General features: G+C 49.2%; 1 protein-coding gene across 2 annotated transcripts in view; it reads left to right on the top strand.

Moving 5' to 3' along the window:
• Nucleotides 1-16,125, top strand: part of FBH1 (F-box DNA helicase 1) — a 664,229-nt gene that overhangs the window by 474,297 nt on the left and 173,807 nt on the right. For both annotated transcript variants that reach the window (XM_078677274.1, XM_078677281.1), the window contains one exon: nucleotides 133-208. In XM_078677274.1, coding sequence (XP_078533400.1) covers nucleotides 133-208 — 76 coding nt within the window. The remainder of the gene's footprint in view (nucleotides 1-132; nucleotides 209-16,125) is intronic.

Below are 16,125 nucleotides of genomic sequence, written 5' to 3'. Positions count from 1 at the left end.
TATACTCATATATATAATGAGCTGATATAGAGATATATATATATATATATACAATATTTTTATATGCGTGTTTTAACAGGTAATCAAGTAATCCAATTTAGACTTAATCTGTTGAAAATTTATATTTTCTAGGGACCGCGGAGTTTTGGACTTGATAGAATCCGTGACATTTGGATTCTTCTTCAACCTGAAGCTGAACGCATGAAAAGTGAGTGAGTTTCCTCATTGATGTAAGATTCTGATCTAAGATGGGCAGTTGCATATTTTCCATCGCTGTAATCATTAAAAAACTATCTGAATAAGATTGTTAAGAGGATGTTAAGGCATTGGAAAACATAGGATAAACTTAAGTGGTGCTGTGTAAATCCTGCATCTATGGGTACTTGTCTGATATCTGACCACTTGTCTTGTGTTTCCATATTCATAAACGGGATCTGTTTGATATTCACTGGGGAGTTCGCATTTGTTTGTCCGTGTCCTATTGGTGTCTTATTGATGGCTATGTATGAAGAGGTTGCTAATGATGATCAAGGAAAAAGGTTTCAGTAGAGCAATTGGAGGTGAAGAACTGAGGTCAACACTAGCCTCAGTACACCTACCCTGTTTTTAGGAAATTGTGTAAACTGCTCACCAAGACAACTTCTTCATTGAGATTTGTTGTAGGATTGTACGATTATCTTTGCTCATAACCTTCGTTCGTCAAAGTAAATTCAGCGTTTGGTCTATTTTCAGACAAAAACCGAAGATAAAAGCATTGATAGATGTGCCTTTCTTTGTATAGGTCGTGTTGTTTGGTAATGACAAAAGGACAGTGGTCTAGCATGTACAGCATTCTGGATCTTTAGTTTTATTGTTTTATTTGTAAGGGCTAAAACTCAGTTTGGACCCAGCCGTATACAAGTCAATCTTGACCCTGCTCCTCATGGTAACCGTTCAGCCTGAACTGCCTGGCCAGGTCCTTCCTGAACCAGAACAAAAGCAACCTAGGAACGGCTCTGCCCTGGTTTGGGCTGTTCAGCCAGGTATTGCTGGTTTCCAGCGTGTTTGCCAGTGAATGAAGATATGTGAAACGTTTAAGGGAAGTATTGAAAGAAAATTGGTTGTCTTGATTACAAAGGGGATACTTTGAAGAACGGGGCCATAATGGAGGCACAAACAGACCGGATCGCCTTCCAATGGAAACACAACAGTACGTCTCTGTCTGTCAGAACAAGCAGAAGGCAAGGTGTGTGTTTATCTGGAATATGCAAAAGGTGTATAGTCGACAACAAGCATGCTTGTGGCTACTTTGAGCCTGGGGTTTCTGTTCGGTTCTTCAAAGGTTCAGTGCAAATGATGCAACATGGCCGGTCCTGCAAACAGCAGTGTCTAGTTTCTCCCTTTGGATTAGGTGTTCAGCTGCCTAGATAGACTGTCTCTGCTTCACTCACTCTGGAAAAAGACCATGAGATGCATGGAGGATACATTAATAGACCATTTAGGAGTTTACGTGCTTACAAGGTAAATATTTCTGCTTTAAATGGCTGAAACATGTGGTTTAGTATTTTTGAATAGTCAACGGAGCTGGCATGGCCTGACATTGCGAAAAAGAGACAATTGTTTATAGCACAGAGTTAGAAATGCTCTGGCATTCTTCTGCTTCTGTTGAGAGTGCTAAATGCTGCCAGTTGAACACGTTTCTGTCAGAAGCAGTAGATCCTTAAACTAGAAGTCAACAATCACCGTTAAAGCTACACCAATGCTCACAGTAGAAGTAACAGCAAGAGGAGGGCGGGGTTGAAGGAGAGGAAAAACATGAAGCAGGCTTGCATAAAAAAGTTCCACACAAAAGCAGGTGAACACAGTACTTCGGTGACGGGAACTGACGAGAGCCCCTTGTAAGATATATTAAATACAGTAGATTTCACAAGCACACCACAAGCGCTATGAAGGTGAAACCTAATAATAATCCAGATTTTTCTATAATTTTAGATACCAAGATCATCGGAATCAGGTAAGTACCTTCAGAGTTACAGATTTTTGTGGAAATAGAAAATGCAGTTGAATAACTGTTTTGAAGTACGAGCCTCGAACGCAGTAATGTTATCACTTGGAGGCTTTTTTTGGTGGTTATTTCGGGACTTAAGGTGCTTAGAGGTCAAGGACCAAGAAACCACTAGCAGTTTGGTTTTACCTGCCCCGGTGAGTCTGGGTGTAGAGGTGCTGAGCGCTACAAGGTAAAGTCAGTGGCAAAGTATGTGGGAAAAGAAAGGCTGCAAGGGGTGACTTGGGGACAAGCCTGCCAGAACCCAAAAGGGGACTCTGCTTCTGAGGGTCTCTGGAGCACAGGGACTCAGCTCGTTTACTTGAACCCGGACTAAGGCTTCCGGTGCAGAGGTGTTTCGTCCAGTGGGTTGCTGTAGTTAGAGGCTCTCACTTGGTGACCTGGAGAGGGGGAGAAAGTAGGACAGCTGTGCTACTCTCGATAAAGACCTTGTGGATCCTGAAGTCCCTCGACGACAGCTCGACATCAGTGATGTCCGGACTGGTACAGTTGCCTTGGTAGTTGTAAGGGCTCTAGTACCCAGGGTATTGGTGCTGAGAGGCTTCGGGAGGGGTCAACAGCTCAAGACTTGGTGAGAGCAACGGGGCCTAACTCCTGGACTCACGACAACCTCTTCCTGACGAGTTGCTCCCTCTGAACAGTTAAAAAGAACATTTTGATTTCTATCTTTGTTTGTGAATTAAATAAAATATTTAATCCTTTGTATATGTGTTTAATGAATGCTTGTTTATTTTTTATGTACTGCTATGACTTTTGAATCATTGATATTGCTTAAGCCGGGGTCCATGGTTTCCAGTAATGTTTGGTGCGTGGTCCTGGATTCTAATAATGAGGGGCCCCAAATTCCAGTGATGATTAAGAAGGGGTCCACATAAGTCAAAATGTTAATAACTACAGCCCATCCGTATTCAAGTTTCTTGAAGTACTTCTGGTAAAATGTTACAATGAACAAACATTGGTGGCTAATGAGATCGTGAGTATGAGAAAGTGCCATCTTTCTTGCATTGGTATGCCCCCACTTTTTTCTGAATTGCTGATGTGCTTTGACTGAGTGTGCCCTGGGCTCCTGCCAACCAGATACCCAGGGCCTGTGTTCCTTCCATAAAACTGTGCTGAAACAAAACCCAATTGGCATCTTTGGCCATCCTGTCAGCTCCTAGTAAATGGTCCCCTAGGTACCCAGGGCATGGTGACCAGAGAAGACCCCCTGAGGGCTGCAGCACTTATTGTGCCACCCTCAGGGGCCCTGTACCCTGCCACCCACACACTGCCTTTGCAGGCTGAGTGCCTAAGTACAGCACTAAACCAAGAGTCGACATGGCACACATCCCTGTGTACCATGCCCAAAGAACCCACTGCCCTGGTATACTTCAGTCACCCCTCTAGCTGGGTGCCCTATGCCATAGGTGTGGGCACAGGTGCATGAGCCCTGTGCCCCTACAGTACCCAGGGCCATTCCTGGGCACTGTAAGTGCAGTAATGCCATTACGAGTATATGGTGCTGGGAGGCTGTCATTACGAACTCCACAGCACCATAATGGCTACACTGAAGACTGACAAGTTTGGTACCAAACTTTTCAGCACATTAAACCCGCACTGATGCCAGTGTGAGATTTAATGTAAAATGCACCAGAGGGCATCTTATAGATGCCCTCTGAAACCCTAACTTACAATCCACGTCTGGGCTGAGTGGCTGCAGAGGCTGCCACACAGCAGACATGTTGCTGGACCCCTGGGTGGAGAGCCCCCTGGGTGGAGAGCCCCCCGCTCTCCTGGACCTGCAACAATGCACATCCTGAGCGAGGTGCTAGACCTCCTCTCCCAGGATGGGCAGGGGGAAGCGTAAAAGTGAGCTTCTTCTGTGAGCTTCTCCAGACCATTTGCAGTACCCAGCAACTGAGCCCCACCAGTTCTAACCCCTACTCTGGCGGGTAGACTGGCGTGAAAAACTACGCTAGGAAGGGAGTTGTGCCAGCCTGTGCCAACCCGACCCCTCAGGTGGGTAGACGAGGTGAAGCACGACCCCGGGCTCCGGCCATCTTGTATATGGGGAGCCCTGCCCAATCCCAGCCAGGCTCCTGCCCCCCTCCCACAGGAGAGGAGCAGGCTAGGGGGTGTACTCACCCCAGGACAGGGACCCATTGGTCCCTGTCCTTGCCCTACCTGTAGTGCCCCTAAATTCAGTATTTAGGGGCTCCCTGAACCTTCCTTCTTCATATCCCGATAAGAAAAGAAGAAAGAAGATCAAGAAGAAGAAGACCCGCCGTGCAGCTGCTAACAACAGGACGACGACAACAACTGACTTGGCCCCAGCCCTACCGGCCTGTCGATCCTGGAACCTGCTCCTGCCTAATCCCAGCGTCTCCTGCGGAAAGCAACCTTGGGACACCCAGAGGACCTGCATGCATTGACCCTCTCGAAGATTGGGACTCCCATCAGCAGAGGCTCTGCTGCAACAACCCACCTGGTGCTCATCAGGAAGCTCCGGACCATCCCAGTCTGCACCAGCCCAGCCCGAGCCAGGCCAGCCCGAACCAAGACCACGAGGACGTCCCCCCGGCGACTGGGACCCGAAGTCCAGTGCCCAAAGACCCTCATCCACGAACCAGCCAACACCTGCAGACTCAGAACCAGGGGCCACCCCAACCGCCACCAGCCGAGGGTAAGCTTTTCCGACCCCCAAAGACACCCCTGCACCCGGCGCCCCGCGCCCCCCTGTGCCTCCCTTTGGGGTACTTACCTGTGCTCCATCATCCCAACTTACCTCTCGAAGTGCTGGTCGCCCCTGGAGAGTCACCATCACCGAGCCTGCAGCCTTTGTTCCTTTTTCAAGATCCTCATTGGATAACATTGAGCGTCCGACGGCTCAAAAGCACCCTGCACCCAGCCGCCTGAGTGTCGCTGGCTGTGACTTATTTGTCCTATCCTACTTCCCTTCCCCCCTTGCCCTGAGCAAGTGACCAGAAGCCCAGTTCCCACAGCCGCGTGGCCTGCTAACCAGCCACCACCAACCAAAGGCCCCCTTTCCCTCATTGGATATCATTGGGCCTACCTCCCTCTGCACCCGTCCGGCCCTGCGCTGCTGGGGCGGAGCCGACTGTACTTACCTGACCCTGGGGGACCCCTGAGTCTATACCCGGAACCTTAACTTCACCAGCCAAGTACTCACCAGGAAACCGGTAACGCACTTACCTACCATTGGATAACATTGACCCATTTTTTTTTTTTTTTACATTTTTATTGATAGATCGCAGGCGCAGCACTCCGCACCCCGGAGAAAAAATTTACCCATTTTGACTTGAAAATGTTCTAAGTGTGAAGTTTTGAAAACTGCAAATATTGATATAAAAATCAGCCGAATTCCGAAGTACTCACCTGCGAGCAGGAGAGAAGCAAGTACTGTACCTTGCAGCCCAGTACTGAACTGCAAAAGTAATCCTTACCGGGTTTACTAGTAATCTGTATTTTCTCCATAGGAACAGATTGTCTGCTTATCCATGAAATTTCTTCTAAGTGCCTACTTTTGCTAAGTGCCTACTTTTGAAAACTTGGAATATTCTTTAAACATCATACGAAATACTGAAACGCAATTACCTACCTGGTTTAAGTACAGACCCCAGTGCTGGCCCTAGAAGCCCAGTACTGGATTACAAAAGTAACGCGATCATACTTTACCTGCAACCTGAATTTTCTCCCATTGAATAACATTGCCAGATTGTTATGGAAAAGTTTCTAAGTGTGAACTTTTAAAACCGCTTTATATTTATGAAAATTGATCACAGTAACTAAAACTTTTTTGCAAATCTGGTTTCAGCTTAGACCCCAGGACTGAATCTAGGATCTAGTCCTGGAACTACTAAAGTAATCGGTACTGTAATCAACTGTTCTTTTATGGTAACAATCTACTGAGCTCAATGCTAAAGTGTGTCTAGACTTAAGTTGGCTTCAGCAACACCTGTACCTATTGTGTTCACAAACCTTATTGCTTCCTTGCAAAGTAATTACATGTGAGTACTCGTATCTAGCAAAGTATATTTTTATACCTGTTGGTTTTAAAAATAAAACAACTATATCTTTGGATATAAAAATCATTGGCCTGGAGTTCAGTCTTTGAGTGTGTGAAATCCTTTGTTGACTGAGTGTGTACCACAAATGCTTTGCACTACCCTCTGTTACTGCCTTACTGCTCGACCAAGCTACCACTTTTGAGATTAAGGTCAGTCCTGACTTTAACCTCCGTTATACCTTTGGGGTTTGTGGACTCTATACGCACTGTACTTCATTATTGTCCAGTATATATAGATCCACTTTCTCACATTGGTGGATCAGCGGTGGGATACAAACTTGCATTTGTTGGACTACTTGGTTACCATCTGATCACACGACAGAACTCATAAATTGCCTTCAGAATTCTGAAATTGGTATTTTTCAAAAATACTAAAAGTCTGGTAGGGCCTTGCTTAAGTCCCATTAGAAGTTTTGAAAAATAAGTCACTATAAGCTAGGGTAGAGGGTTAGAACTGTCACGTTAGAATGTCTCAAAAGAACCCAGCTGTTAGTGAAGATAATGTGGACCTGGTGGAGGAACTCGACCTCACACCTTACTTGCACTTGGACTTCAAAGAATTGAGGGCCCTATGCAAAGTTAAAAAAAATAGTTGTAGGTCTGCATCCAACCAAACAAGGGCTCCAGGAGCTCCTGCCTGAGTATGCAAAATACCACCCCTCTGAGCAGGGTGACACCCAGCCAGGGGAAGAAGGGGTGGAAGAGGAGGAGGATAATGGTCCCCAACCATCCCTAGGGAGGAAAGGGTCCCTGTACCCTTAACTCCAAGAGTCAACCTCTGGGAGCCTGAGAACCACACAGGTGGACTGGGCCCCAGAGAACACATTGTGGAGAGCACCAATGAAGAGGACAAAGTTAGCAAAGTTGGCCAAGAGATTAGACCCAGAGACCAGACTCCTGGCTCTAGAAAAAGAAAGGAAAGAGATGGGCTTAGCCCCCATCTCTGGTGGCGGCAATACCAATAATAAGGATAAAGAGCAATCTTATGATCCTAAAATCCCCAAAGGGAGTGTCCCGAAATTTGAGGAAGGTGATGATATCACCAAGTGGTTCACAGCCTTTTAGAGGGCTTGTGATATCAGAAGATTAAAGAAACCTCTCTGGGGGGCACTCCTGTGGGAACTGTTCTCTGGTAACTGCAGAGACAGGCTTCTGACCCTCTCTGGGCCGGATGCAGGGTCTTATGACCTAATGAACAAAACTCTGATTGAGGGATTTGGACTCATTACTGAGGAGTACCGAATTAGGTTCACGGGGGCTCACAAAACCCAGACCCAATCCTGGATTGATTTTGTAGACTACTCAGTAAAGACACTGGATGATTGGTTAACTGGACACAATGTGCATGATTTTACTGGACTTTATAATTTGTTTATGAAGGAACTCATTTTGTGTAATTGCATAAATGAAATTTGCATCAGCATTTGGTAGACCTAGATCTAATTTCTCCCCAAGAATTGGGAAAGAAGGCCGACCACTGGGTCACGACTAGGGTGGCAAGGACAGCCACTTGGGGTGACCAAAAGAAGGTGGTCACAAAACCTCCCCAGGGGTTAGGTGGTGAGAATCCCCAAGATAAAAAGTCTGAGTCTTCCAAAGGGCCCCAAAAACCTGTACAGTTGGGTGGGTCCCAAATTACTGCCTATGTGCCTCAACCCTATAGGGGAAGAAACTTTGATCCTAACAAGGCCTATTGTAACAACTGTAAGAAGTTGGGACATTTAACTGTAGACAAAAACTGCCCCTACAACAAAGCCCCTAAGGCACCCAGTACAGCTACTCCAGGGAGAGTGAATCTACAGATGGGATGAGAGGAGTGCCCAACGCAAATCTGGGAATACACTCAAGCTAGTCTAGTATCCTTGGGGGAAATGGAGTTTGCCACTGTAGCTGGGTGGCCACCCAACTGTAAAAAATATTTGCAATACCCCTTCATTAATGGAACTAGAGTAGAAGCCCTGAGGGGTCCAGGTGCCAGTATCACTATGGTGAAGGAAATGCTGGTTTCCACACAGCAATACTTGATTGGGAAAATGTACCCAGTCACCAATGCTAACCGCATTACCACCCAATGCCCTATGGCTATGGTGAAATTAGGTTGGGGGGAGGTTACTGGCCTGAAACTAGTAGTGGTCTCTCCACAATTGCCAACTGACTGTCTGCTTGGAAATGATCTGGAAACCTCAGCCTGGGCTGAGGTTGAGCAAGTAACCCATGCAGCCATGCTGGGTATCCCTAGACTGGTGTGTGTGCAAACCAGAGCCCAGAGCAAAAAGAAGGGTGAACAAGTAGGGTTGGAGCCTGACAGTATGGCCCAACCAACCAAGAGAAAAAGCAAGGAGACTGGTGAACCAGCTTCTACACAGCCAGCCACTCAGGACCCCTTTCCTCAGGGAGAGGACTTGGAAACCCTAGAGGGAACTGAGCCCATGGAGCATGGGGACCCACTAGGGAAGAGCTGTGCCAGGGTCAACAAGACTGCCCCACTCTTGAAAGCCTGAGTCAGCAAGCTGCTGCAGAAGCAAAGGGAGATGTCAGTGGTACCCACAGAGCTTATTGGGAAGAGGTATTACTGTTATGCTGAGGCAAGAAACCCCAATCTTGGAGCTACCAGGAGGGTGGTAGTGCCACAGAAGTACAGGGAGTTCCTCCTAACTGTAGCTCATGACATCCCCCTAGCTGGACACCTGGGGCAGACCAAAACTTGGGAAAGGCTAGTTAGCCACTTCTACTGGCCCCAGATGAACCAAAAGGTGAAGGAGTTTGTGAGCTCCTGTGTTATCTGTCAGGCCAGTGGCAAGACAGGTGGCAAACCAACGGCCCCCCTGATACCACTGCCAGTGGTGGGGGTAACCTTTGAAAGGGTAGGTGTGGACATTGTGGGTCCACTTGAGCCTCCTACAGCCTCAGGGAACAAATTCATTCTAGTAGTAGTGGATCATGCAACTAGGTACCCTGAACCAATTCCCGTTAGGGTTACTACATCTCCTGCAGTAGCCAAGGCCCTCCTGGGTGTCTTCACCAGGGTAGGGTTTCCTAAGGAGGTGGTTTCAGACAGAGGTACCAACTTCATGTCTGCTTACCTGAAACGTATGTGGAAGAAGTGTGGGCAGCAGTACAAATTCACTACCCCATACCACCCACAAACCAATGGTCTTGTGGAGAGGTTCAACAAGACATTGAAAGGTATGATCATGGGACTCCCTGAAAAACTCAAAAGGAGGTGGGATGTCCTGTTGCCATGCCTGCTTTTAGCTTATAGGGAAATGCCACAGAAAGGAGTGGGGTTTTCACCCTTTGAACTTCTGTTTGTTCATCCTGTAAGGGGACCACTTTGTCTAGTGAAAGAGGGTTGGTAGAGGCCTCTCCAAGAACCCAAGCAAGACATTGTGGACTATGTGCTTGGCCTAAGGTCCAGAATGGCTGAGTACATGGACCAGGCATCCAAGAATCTTGAGGCCAGCCTGGATCTGCAGTAGCACTGGTATGACCAAAAAGCTGCCATGGTTGAATTTCAACCTGGACAACAGGTGTGGGTTTTGGAGCCAGTGGCACCAAGGGCTCTCCAATACAGATGAAGTGGCCCTTACCCTATCCTGGAGAAAAAAAGTGAGGTCACTTACACTTAGTGGACTAGGGCACCAGCAGGACACCCAAAAGGGTTATCCATGTGAACGGCCTGAAACTCTACAATGACATGGCTGACCTCACCATGCTGATGGTGACTGATGAGGAACAGGAAGCAGAGAGTGAACCTCTCCCTGATCTCCTCTCTTCCAGCCCAAAAGATGGGTCAGTGGATGGAGTGGTCTTTTCAGACACCCTCTCTCCCCAACAGCAGACTGACTGCAAGCAAGTCTTGCAACAGTTTGCTAGCATCTTTTCCTTGACCCCTGGTCTGACCAGCTGGTGTACCCGTGATGTGGACACTGGTGACAGTAACCCTGTCAAAAACAAAATCTATCGACAATCAGACCAAGTCAAGGAAAGCATCAAAGCTGAAGTCCGCAAGATGCTGGACATGGGGTGATTGAACCCTCTGAGAGCCCCTGGGCTAGCCCAGTGGTTCTGGTCCCCAAACCTAATCAACAGGGTGGAAAGAGAGAGATGAGGTTCTGTGTGGACTACAGAGGGCTCAACTCTGTCACTAAGACAGATGCTCACCCCATTCCAAGAGCAGATGAGTTGATAGACAAGCTAGGGGAAGCCAAATTCCTCAGCACCTTTGACTTAACTGCAGGGTACTGGCAGATTGGCATGGCCCCAGGAGCCAAAGAAAAGACATCATTCTCCACCCCTGATGGGCACTATCAGTTCACTGTAATGGCTTTTGGGTTAAGGAATGCCCCTGCCACCTTCCAGAGGTTGGTGAACCAAGTCCTGACTGGCTTGGAGTCCTTTAGTGCAGCTTATCGTGATGATATTGCTGTCTTTAGCTCCACCTGGCAGGATCACCTAATCCACAATCTGCAGGACTAACTATCAAGGCATCCAAATGCCAGATAGGGCAGGACACTGTGGTGTACTTAGGCCACCTTGTTGGTGGAGGCCAGGTCCAATCCTTACAGCCCAAGATCCAGAGCATCCTGGACTGGGCAGCTCCAACCTGGCTTGACAGGGTATTACAGAAAGTGTGTGAAGGGATATGGGTCCATTGTGACTCCCCTCACAGAAGTCACATCCAATAAAATGCCCAAGAAAGTGAACTGGACCGTTAGCTGCCAAAAGGCTTTTGACACCCTGAAAGAAGCAATGTGCTAAGCACCCATTCTAAAAGCACCAGACTACTCCAAGCAGGTCATAGTGCAGACTGATGCCTCAGAGCTGGGGATAGGAGCGGTCCTCTCCCAGATCAATGAGGAAGGTCAAGGCCAACCTGTTGCTTTTATAAGCAGGAGGCTACTCTTCAGAGAGCAGCGTTGGAGTGCCATTGAGAGGGAGGCCTTTGCTGTGGTCTGGTCCCTGAAGAAGTTGATGCCCTACTTGTTTGGAACTCACTTCCTGGTTCATACTGACCACAGACCTCTCAGATGGCTAATGCAGATGAAAGGGGAAAATCAAAAACTACTGAGATGGTCCATCTCCCTACAGGGTATGGACTTTGAAGTGCAACACCGACCAGGGACTGCCCATGCCAATGCTGATGGACTTTCCAGGTTCTTCCACTTAGACAATGAAGACTCCCTAGGGCAAGGTTATTCTCATCACCTATTGTTTGTGGGGTGGGGGGGGGGTTGTGTGAGAAAGTGCCATCTTTCTTGCCTTGGTAAGACCCCACTTTTTTCTGAACTGCTGATGTGCTTTGACTGAGTGTGCCCTGGGTTCCTGCCAACCAGTTACCCAGGGCCTGTGTTCCTTCCCTAAAACTGTGCTGAAACTAAAAACCCAATTGGCATCTCTGGCCACCTGTCAGCCCCTAGTATATGGTACCCTAGGTACCCAGAGAATGGTGACCAGAGAAGACCCATGAGGGCTGCAGCACTTATTGTGCCACTCTCAGGGGCCCTGTACCCTGGCACCCACTCATTGCCTTTGCAGGCTGAGTGCCTAAGTACAGAACTAAGCCAAGAGTTGGCATTTTGCTGTACACAGCAACTGGCCCCCACCAGTTCTAACCCCCACTCTGGCGGGAAGACTGGCGGGCAAAACGGTGTAAGGAAGGGGGGTGTGCCAGCCTGTGCCAACCCCACCCCTCAGGTGGGGGAGACGAGGTGAAGCACGACCCCGGGCTCCAGCCATCTTGTAGATGGGGAGCCCTGCCCAATCCCAGCTAGGCTCCTGCCCCCTCCCACAGGAGAGGAGCAGACTAGGGGGTGTACTCACCCCAGGACAGGGACCCATTGGTCCCTGTCCTTGCCCTACCTGTAACGCCCCTAAATTCAGTATTTAGGCGCTCCCTGAACCTTCTTTCCTCAGATCCCGATAAGAAAAGAAGATCAAGAAGAAGACCCGCCGTGCAGCTGCTAACAACAGGATGACAACAACTGACTTGGCCCCAGCCCTACCAGCCTGTCGATCCTGGCACCTGCTCCTGCCTAATCCTGGCGACTCCTGTGGACAGCAACCTTGGGAAACCCAGAGGACCTGCCTGCCTTGACCCTCTTAAAGACTGGGACTCCCATCAGCAGAAGCTCTGCTGCAACAACCCACCTTGTGCCAACCAGGAAGCTCCGGACCAGCCCACTCTGCACCCGCCGAGCCTGGGCCGGGACAACCGAACCAAGACCACAAGGACGTCCCCCTGGCGACTGGGGTCCGAAGTCCAGTGCCCAAAGACCCTCCTCGACGAACCAGCCGACGCCTGCAGAACCAGGGCCCACCCCAACCGCGATCAGCTGAGGGTAAGCTTTTCCGACACCCAAAGACACCCCTGCACCCGGCGCCCTACAGCCCCCTGTGCCTCCCTCTGGGGTACCTACCTGTGCTCCAAGATCCCAACTTACCTCTCGAAGTGCTGGTCGCCCCTTGAGAGTCTCCGTCCCCGAGCCTGCAGCCTCTGTTCCTTTTTTTTTTTTTTTTTTAAACCTTTATTTGTACAAAAAGGATATACAAATCTGGGCCTACAACCAAACTGGCCGGCCACAATACGAAAAGTGGTCGAATAATCCAGTGTAAACAGTACAGAAGCAATCATAAAGGAGCATGAGCAATACAATCTTAAAAAAGGGGGGAGGAAAGAAGATCTAGACGGCCAGCAGACAGGAGCAAAGAAGGTTAATTTTATAATATAACAATAAGGCGCATGACAGGCTCAGCGACAACATAGAAGAATCCGGATACCCCAAACAAACAATTCGCAACAAGAAAAGGAGGTAAAAGGCCGCAGTTCAGGAGTGTCAGCACTGCATACATCGGTATGAAAACAGGCGCGGCGAATACAAATCAATATGCAATTACTATCAACTTTGCACACCCACCACCCAATAACACATCGGAACCAGGACAAAGGGGCCGGAATAGCGACTGTACCAAGACTAGCCCGTCATACTGACCTTGGGTGAGAAAGAAAAGGGGGGGGGGGAGAGAGGAGAGGGAAGGAAGAAAGGGAAAGGAAAACACAGACTAAAGAAGAGTGCCGTGCCGAAACAAGCGTCCCGTAGCGAGGAATACAGAAGAGAGCAGGAACAACAGCAACGAGGAGGGTATGGGAGTCGCGATGAAAAGCAGCAGAACTACAAAAAGAAGAGCAGCTACGTTACAGACCCCATCCCAATCACACCACGGAAGGCAAGAACAGACGCGGCACTCCAATAAAGAGACACAAAAGGGCCATAGAACTGAGGAAAATAAAACATCCAAAAAGACCCAACCCACCCATCCCACCCTGCACCCCTGCAGAAGGCTACGGCCTACCCTCCAAACAGCGTGCCTGTCGCCCTAAACCAGAACCCGAAATGTAGTGGAGAAAAGAGAGAAGAGGAATAAAGAGACAAAAAGAAGGAGATGAAAACAAAAGAAATAAATAGGAGGGAGGAGCAAGAGGGCAAAAACAAATACGGTCGGCCACAGCCTCCGCCTAACCATAATCATATCACGTGAAACCCAGAACGACACGATCTCAAGCGCCATATAACTTACAGAGGGGGGTCTCCCACAGCGCCATGAATATAAACAACTGCGTCATGAATCCGTACACCAATAATCCACCGGGAGTCGTGCATCTCACCCCAATCCTTTCCTAACCACAATTCCCACCCACCACATGACAATGTGAAATGAGCAACACGATGCGAGGCAAGCACACAATGGAAAGAAATTACGATCAAGACGTAGACCAGGGAGGTCAATCAATCTGTAAGTGAACAAAAGTTCAAATAAGTGGGTCAAATGTCTCAGCAATAGCAACACGGGCAGTAAAAAACAGGAGTTCAGTTCCACAGTTCGGAAAAGCGGGGGTTTTCCTGCAAAATAGAAGTGCGACCTCGTCAGGGCGGGAACAGGCAGCAGTCCACCATTTTTCTCAGGCATCCGGGGAGGGTCGAGCCTCTGCACGATAACCAGGTCCCCAAACTCCAACCATCGAAGAGCAGGAGGGTCGCAAGCCATCGGCCTACAAACCCGTCGACGAACAGCGGTAGCAGCCCTCGTAGCAACCGAAGGGGGCGAGGCAGCGGCATCACTGGGACAAGAGGGGGCCATGAAGAAGCGTCCACCCAAGATGGCGGCGGATCGCAACGAGTTTCCAGGGGCACCGGGGGCCAGGGACGCGTGCCAGGATCGCAAGGCATCAAGAACGTCTCCAATCGTAGATTCACGTACACACGTCCGGGCCCCCGTGCAGTCCAGCAGCCTAAGTCAGTCATCACGAGGAGATCTAGAGCCCAGATCGTCGGCAACCATTTTGTAAGTTCAGCCTCCTCACCACCCTCCGCGACTCTCGGGACAGTTCACAAATGTGGGCCTTTACAGATGTCCCGGGGGTCCCAACAATGGCGGCTCCGGTGCAAAAAGGAGAACCGCTCAATGCGGGGGCCCGCCTGTATTGTCGTCGGCGCTCCCCACGAGTAGAGTCGGAGCGCGAAACTCCAGGGGCACCGGACGGAGCAGCGGCGGGGGGACCCCTTCACATGATCAGTCCCCGGAGCACCGCGCCCCTCACAAGCCTCACGGCCACCAAGGCAGGCCCGGATCAGGGTCACCGGGATGTTCGCACAACGGCTCTCACCAGCGGCTCACTCTCTCGGCCGACGGTCACAACAACGCCAGGCCGGATCCCATAGGCGAGGCCCCGGTCCCAGCCCCACGGAGGCCCGGCTCCTTCGGGGGGGTACAACTTCGGATCCTCAGCTCGCCGGAGCCTCCAGGTCAAACGGTGAGTAGGAGCGAAATGTTGCGTTCCTATTTCTTCGGAAATGTGTCGTCTCTGGGCAGGATATGCAGCAGGATATACGAGTCAGGCCGGAGGGCTGACGGAGCGGAGCTAAAAGGCGACCATTACGCTCGCGAGCTTGGCTCCTCCCCCCTTTGTTCCTTTTTGACCTTTCCCTTTGGATAACATTGAGCGCCCGACGGCTCAAGAGCACCCTGCACCCAGCCGCCCGAGTGCCGTTGGCTGTGCCACCTTTGTCCTATCCTACTTCCCCCCCTTGCCCTGAGCAAGTGACCAGGAGCCCAGCTCCCACAGCCGTGTGGCCTGCTAGCCAGCCGCCACCAACCGAAAGCCCCCTTTTCCCCATTGGATATCATTGGGCCTACCTACCTCTGCACCCAGCCGGCCCTGCGCTGCTGGGGCAGTACCGACTGTACTTACCTGACCCTGGGGGACCCCTGAGTCTATACCTGGAACCTTATTTTCACCAGCCAAGTACTCACTTGGAAACCGGTAACTCACTTACCTGCCATTGGATAACATTGACCCATTTTGACTCGAAAAAAGTGTGAAGTTTTGAAAACTGCAAATAGTCATAAAATCAGCCGAAGTCCGAATTCCGAAGTACTCCCCTGCGAGCAGGAGAGAAGCCAGTACTGTACCTTGCAGCCCAGTACTGAACCGCAAAAGTAATCCTTACCGGGTTTACTAGTAATCTGTATTTTCTCCATAGGAACCGATTGTCTGCTTTTCTATGAAATTTTTTCTAAGTGCCTACTTTTGAAAACTTGAAATATTCTTTAAAAATCATACGAAATACTGAAACGCAATTACCTACCTGGTTTAAGTTCAGACCCCAGTGCTGGCCCAGAAGCCCAGTACTGTATTACAAAAGTAACGCAATAATACTTTACCTGCAACCTGAATTTTCTCCCATTGAATAACATTCCCAGATTGTCATGGAAAAGTTTCTAAGTGTGAACTTTTAAAACCGCTTTATATTCATGAAAATTCACCACAGTAACTAAAACGTTTTTGCAAATCTGGGTTCAGCTTACACCCCAGGACTGAATCTAGGATCTAGTCCTGGAATTACTAAAGTAATCTGTACTGTAATCAACTGTACTTTTATGGTAACAACCCATTGAGCTCAATACTAAAGTGTGTCTAGACTTGAGTTCCCTTCAGCAACTCCTGTACCTATTG

Source organism: Lissotriton helveticus, chromosome 1_1 (assembly GCF_964261635.1).
Source record: "Lissotriton helveticus chromosome 1_1, aLisHel1.1, whole genome shotgun sequence".
Classification (NCBI taxonomy): Eukaryota; Metazoa; Chordata; class Amphibia; order Caudata; family Salamandridae; genus Lissotriton; species Lissotriton helveticus.
The sequence above is the reverse complement of the archived record's forward strand: the minus strand, read 5'-3'. Positions and strand labels throughout refer to the sequence as shown.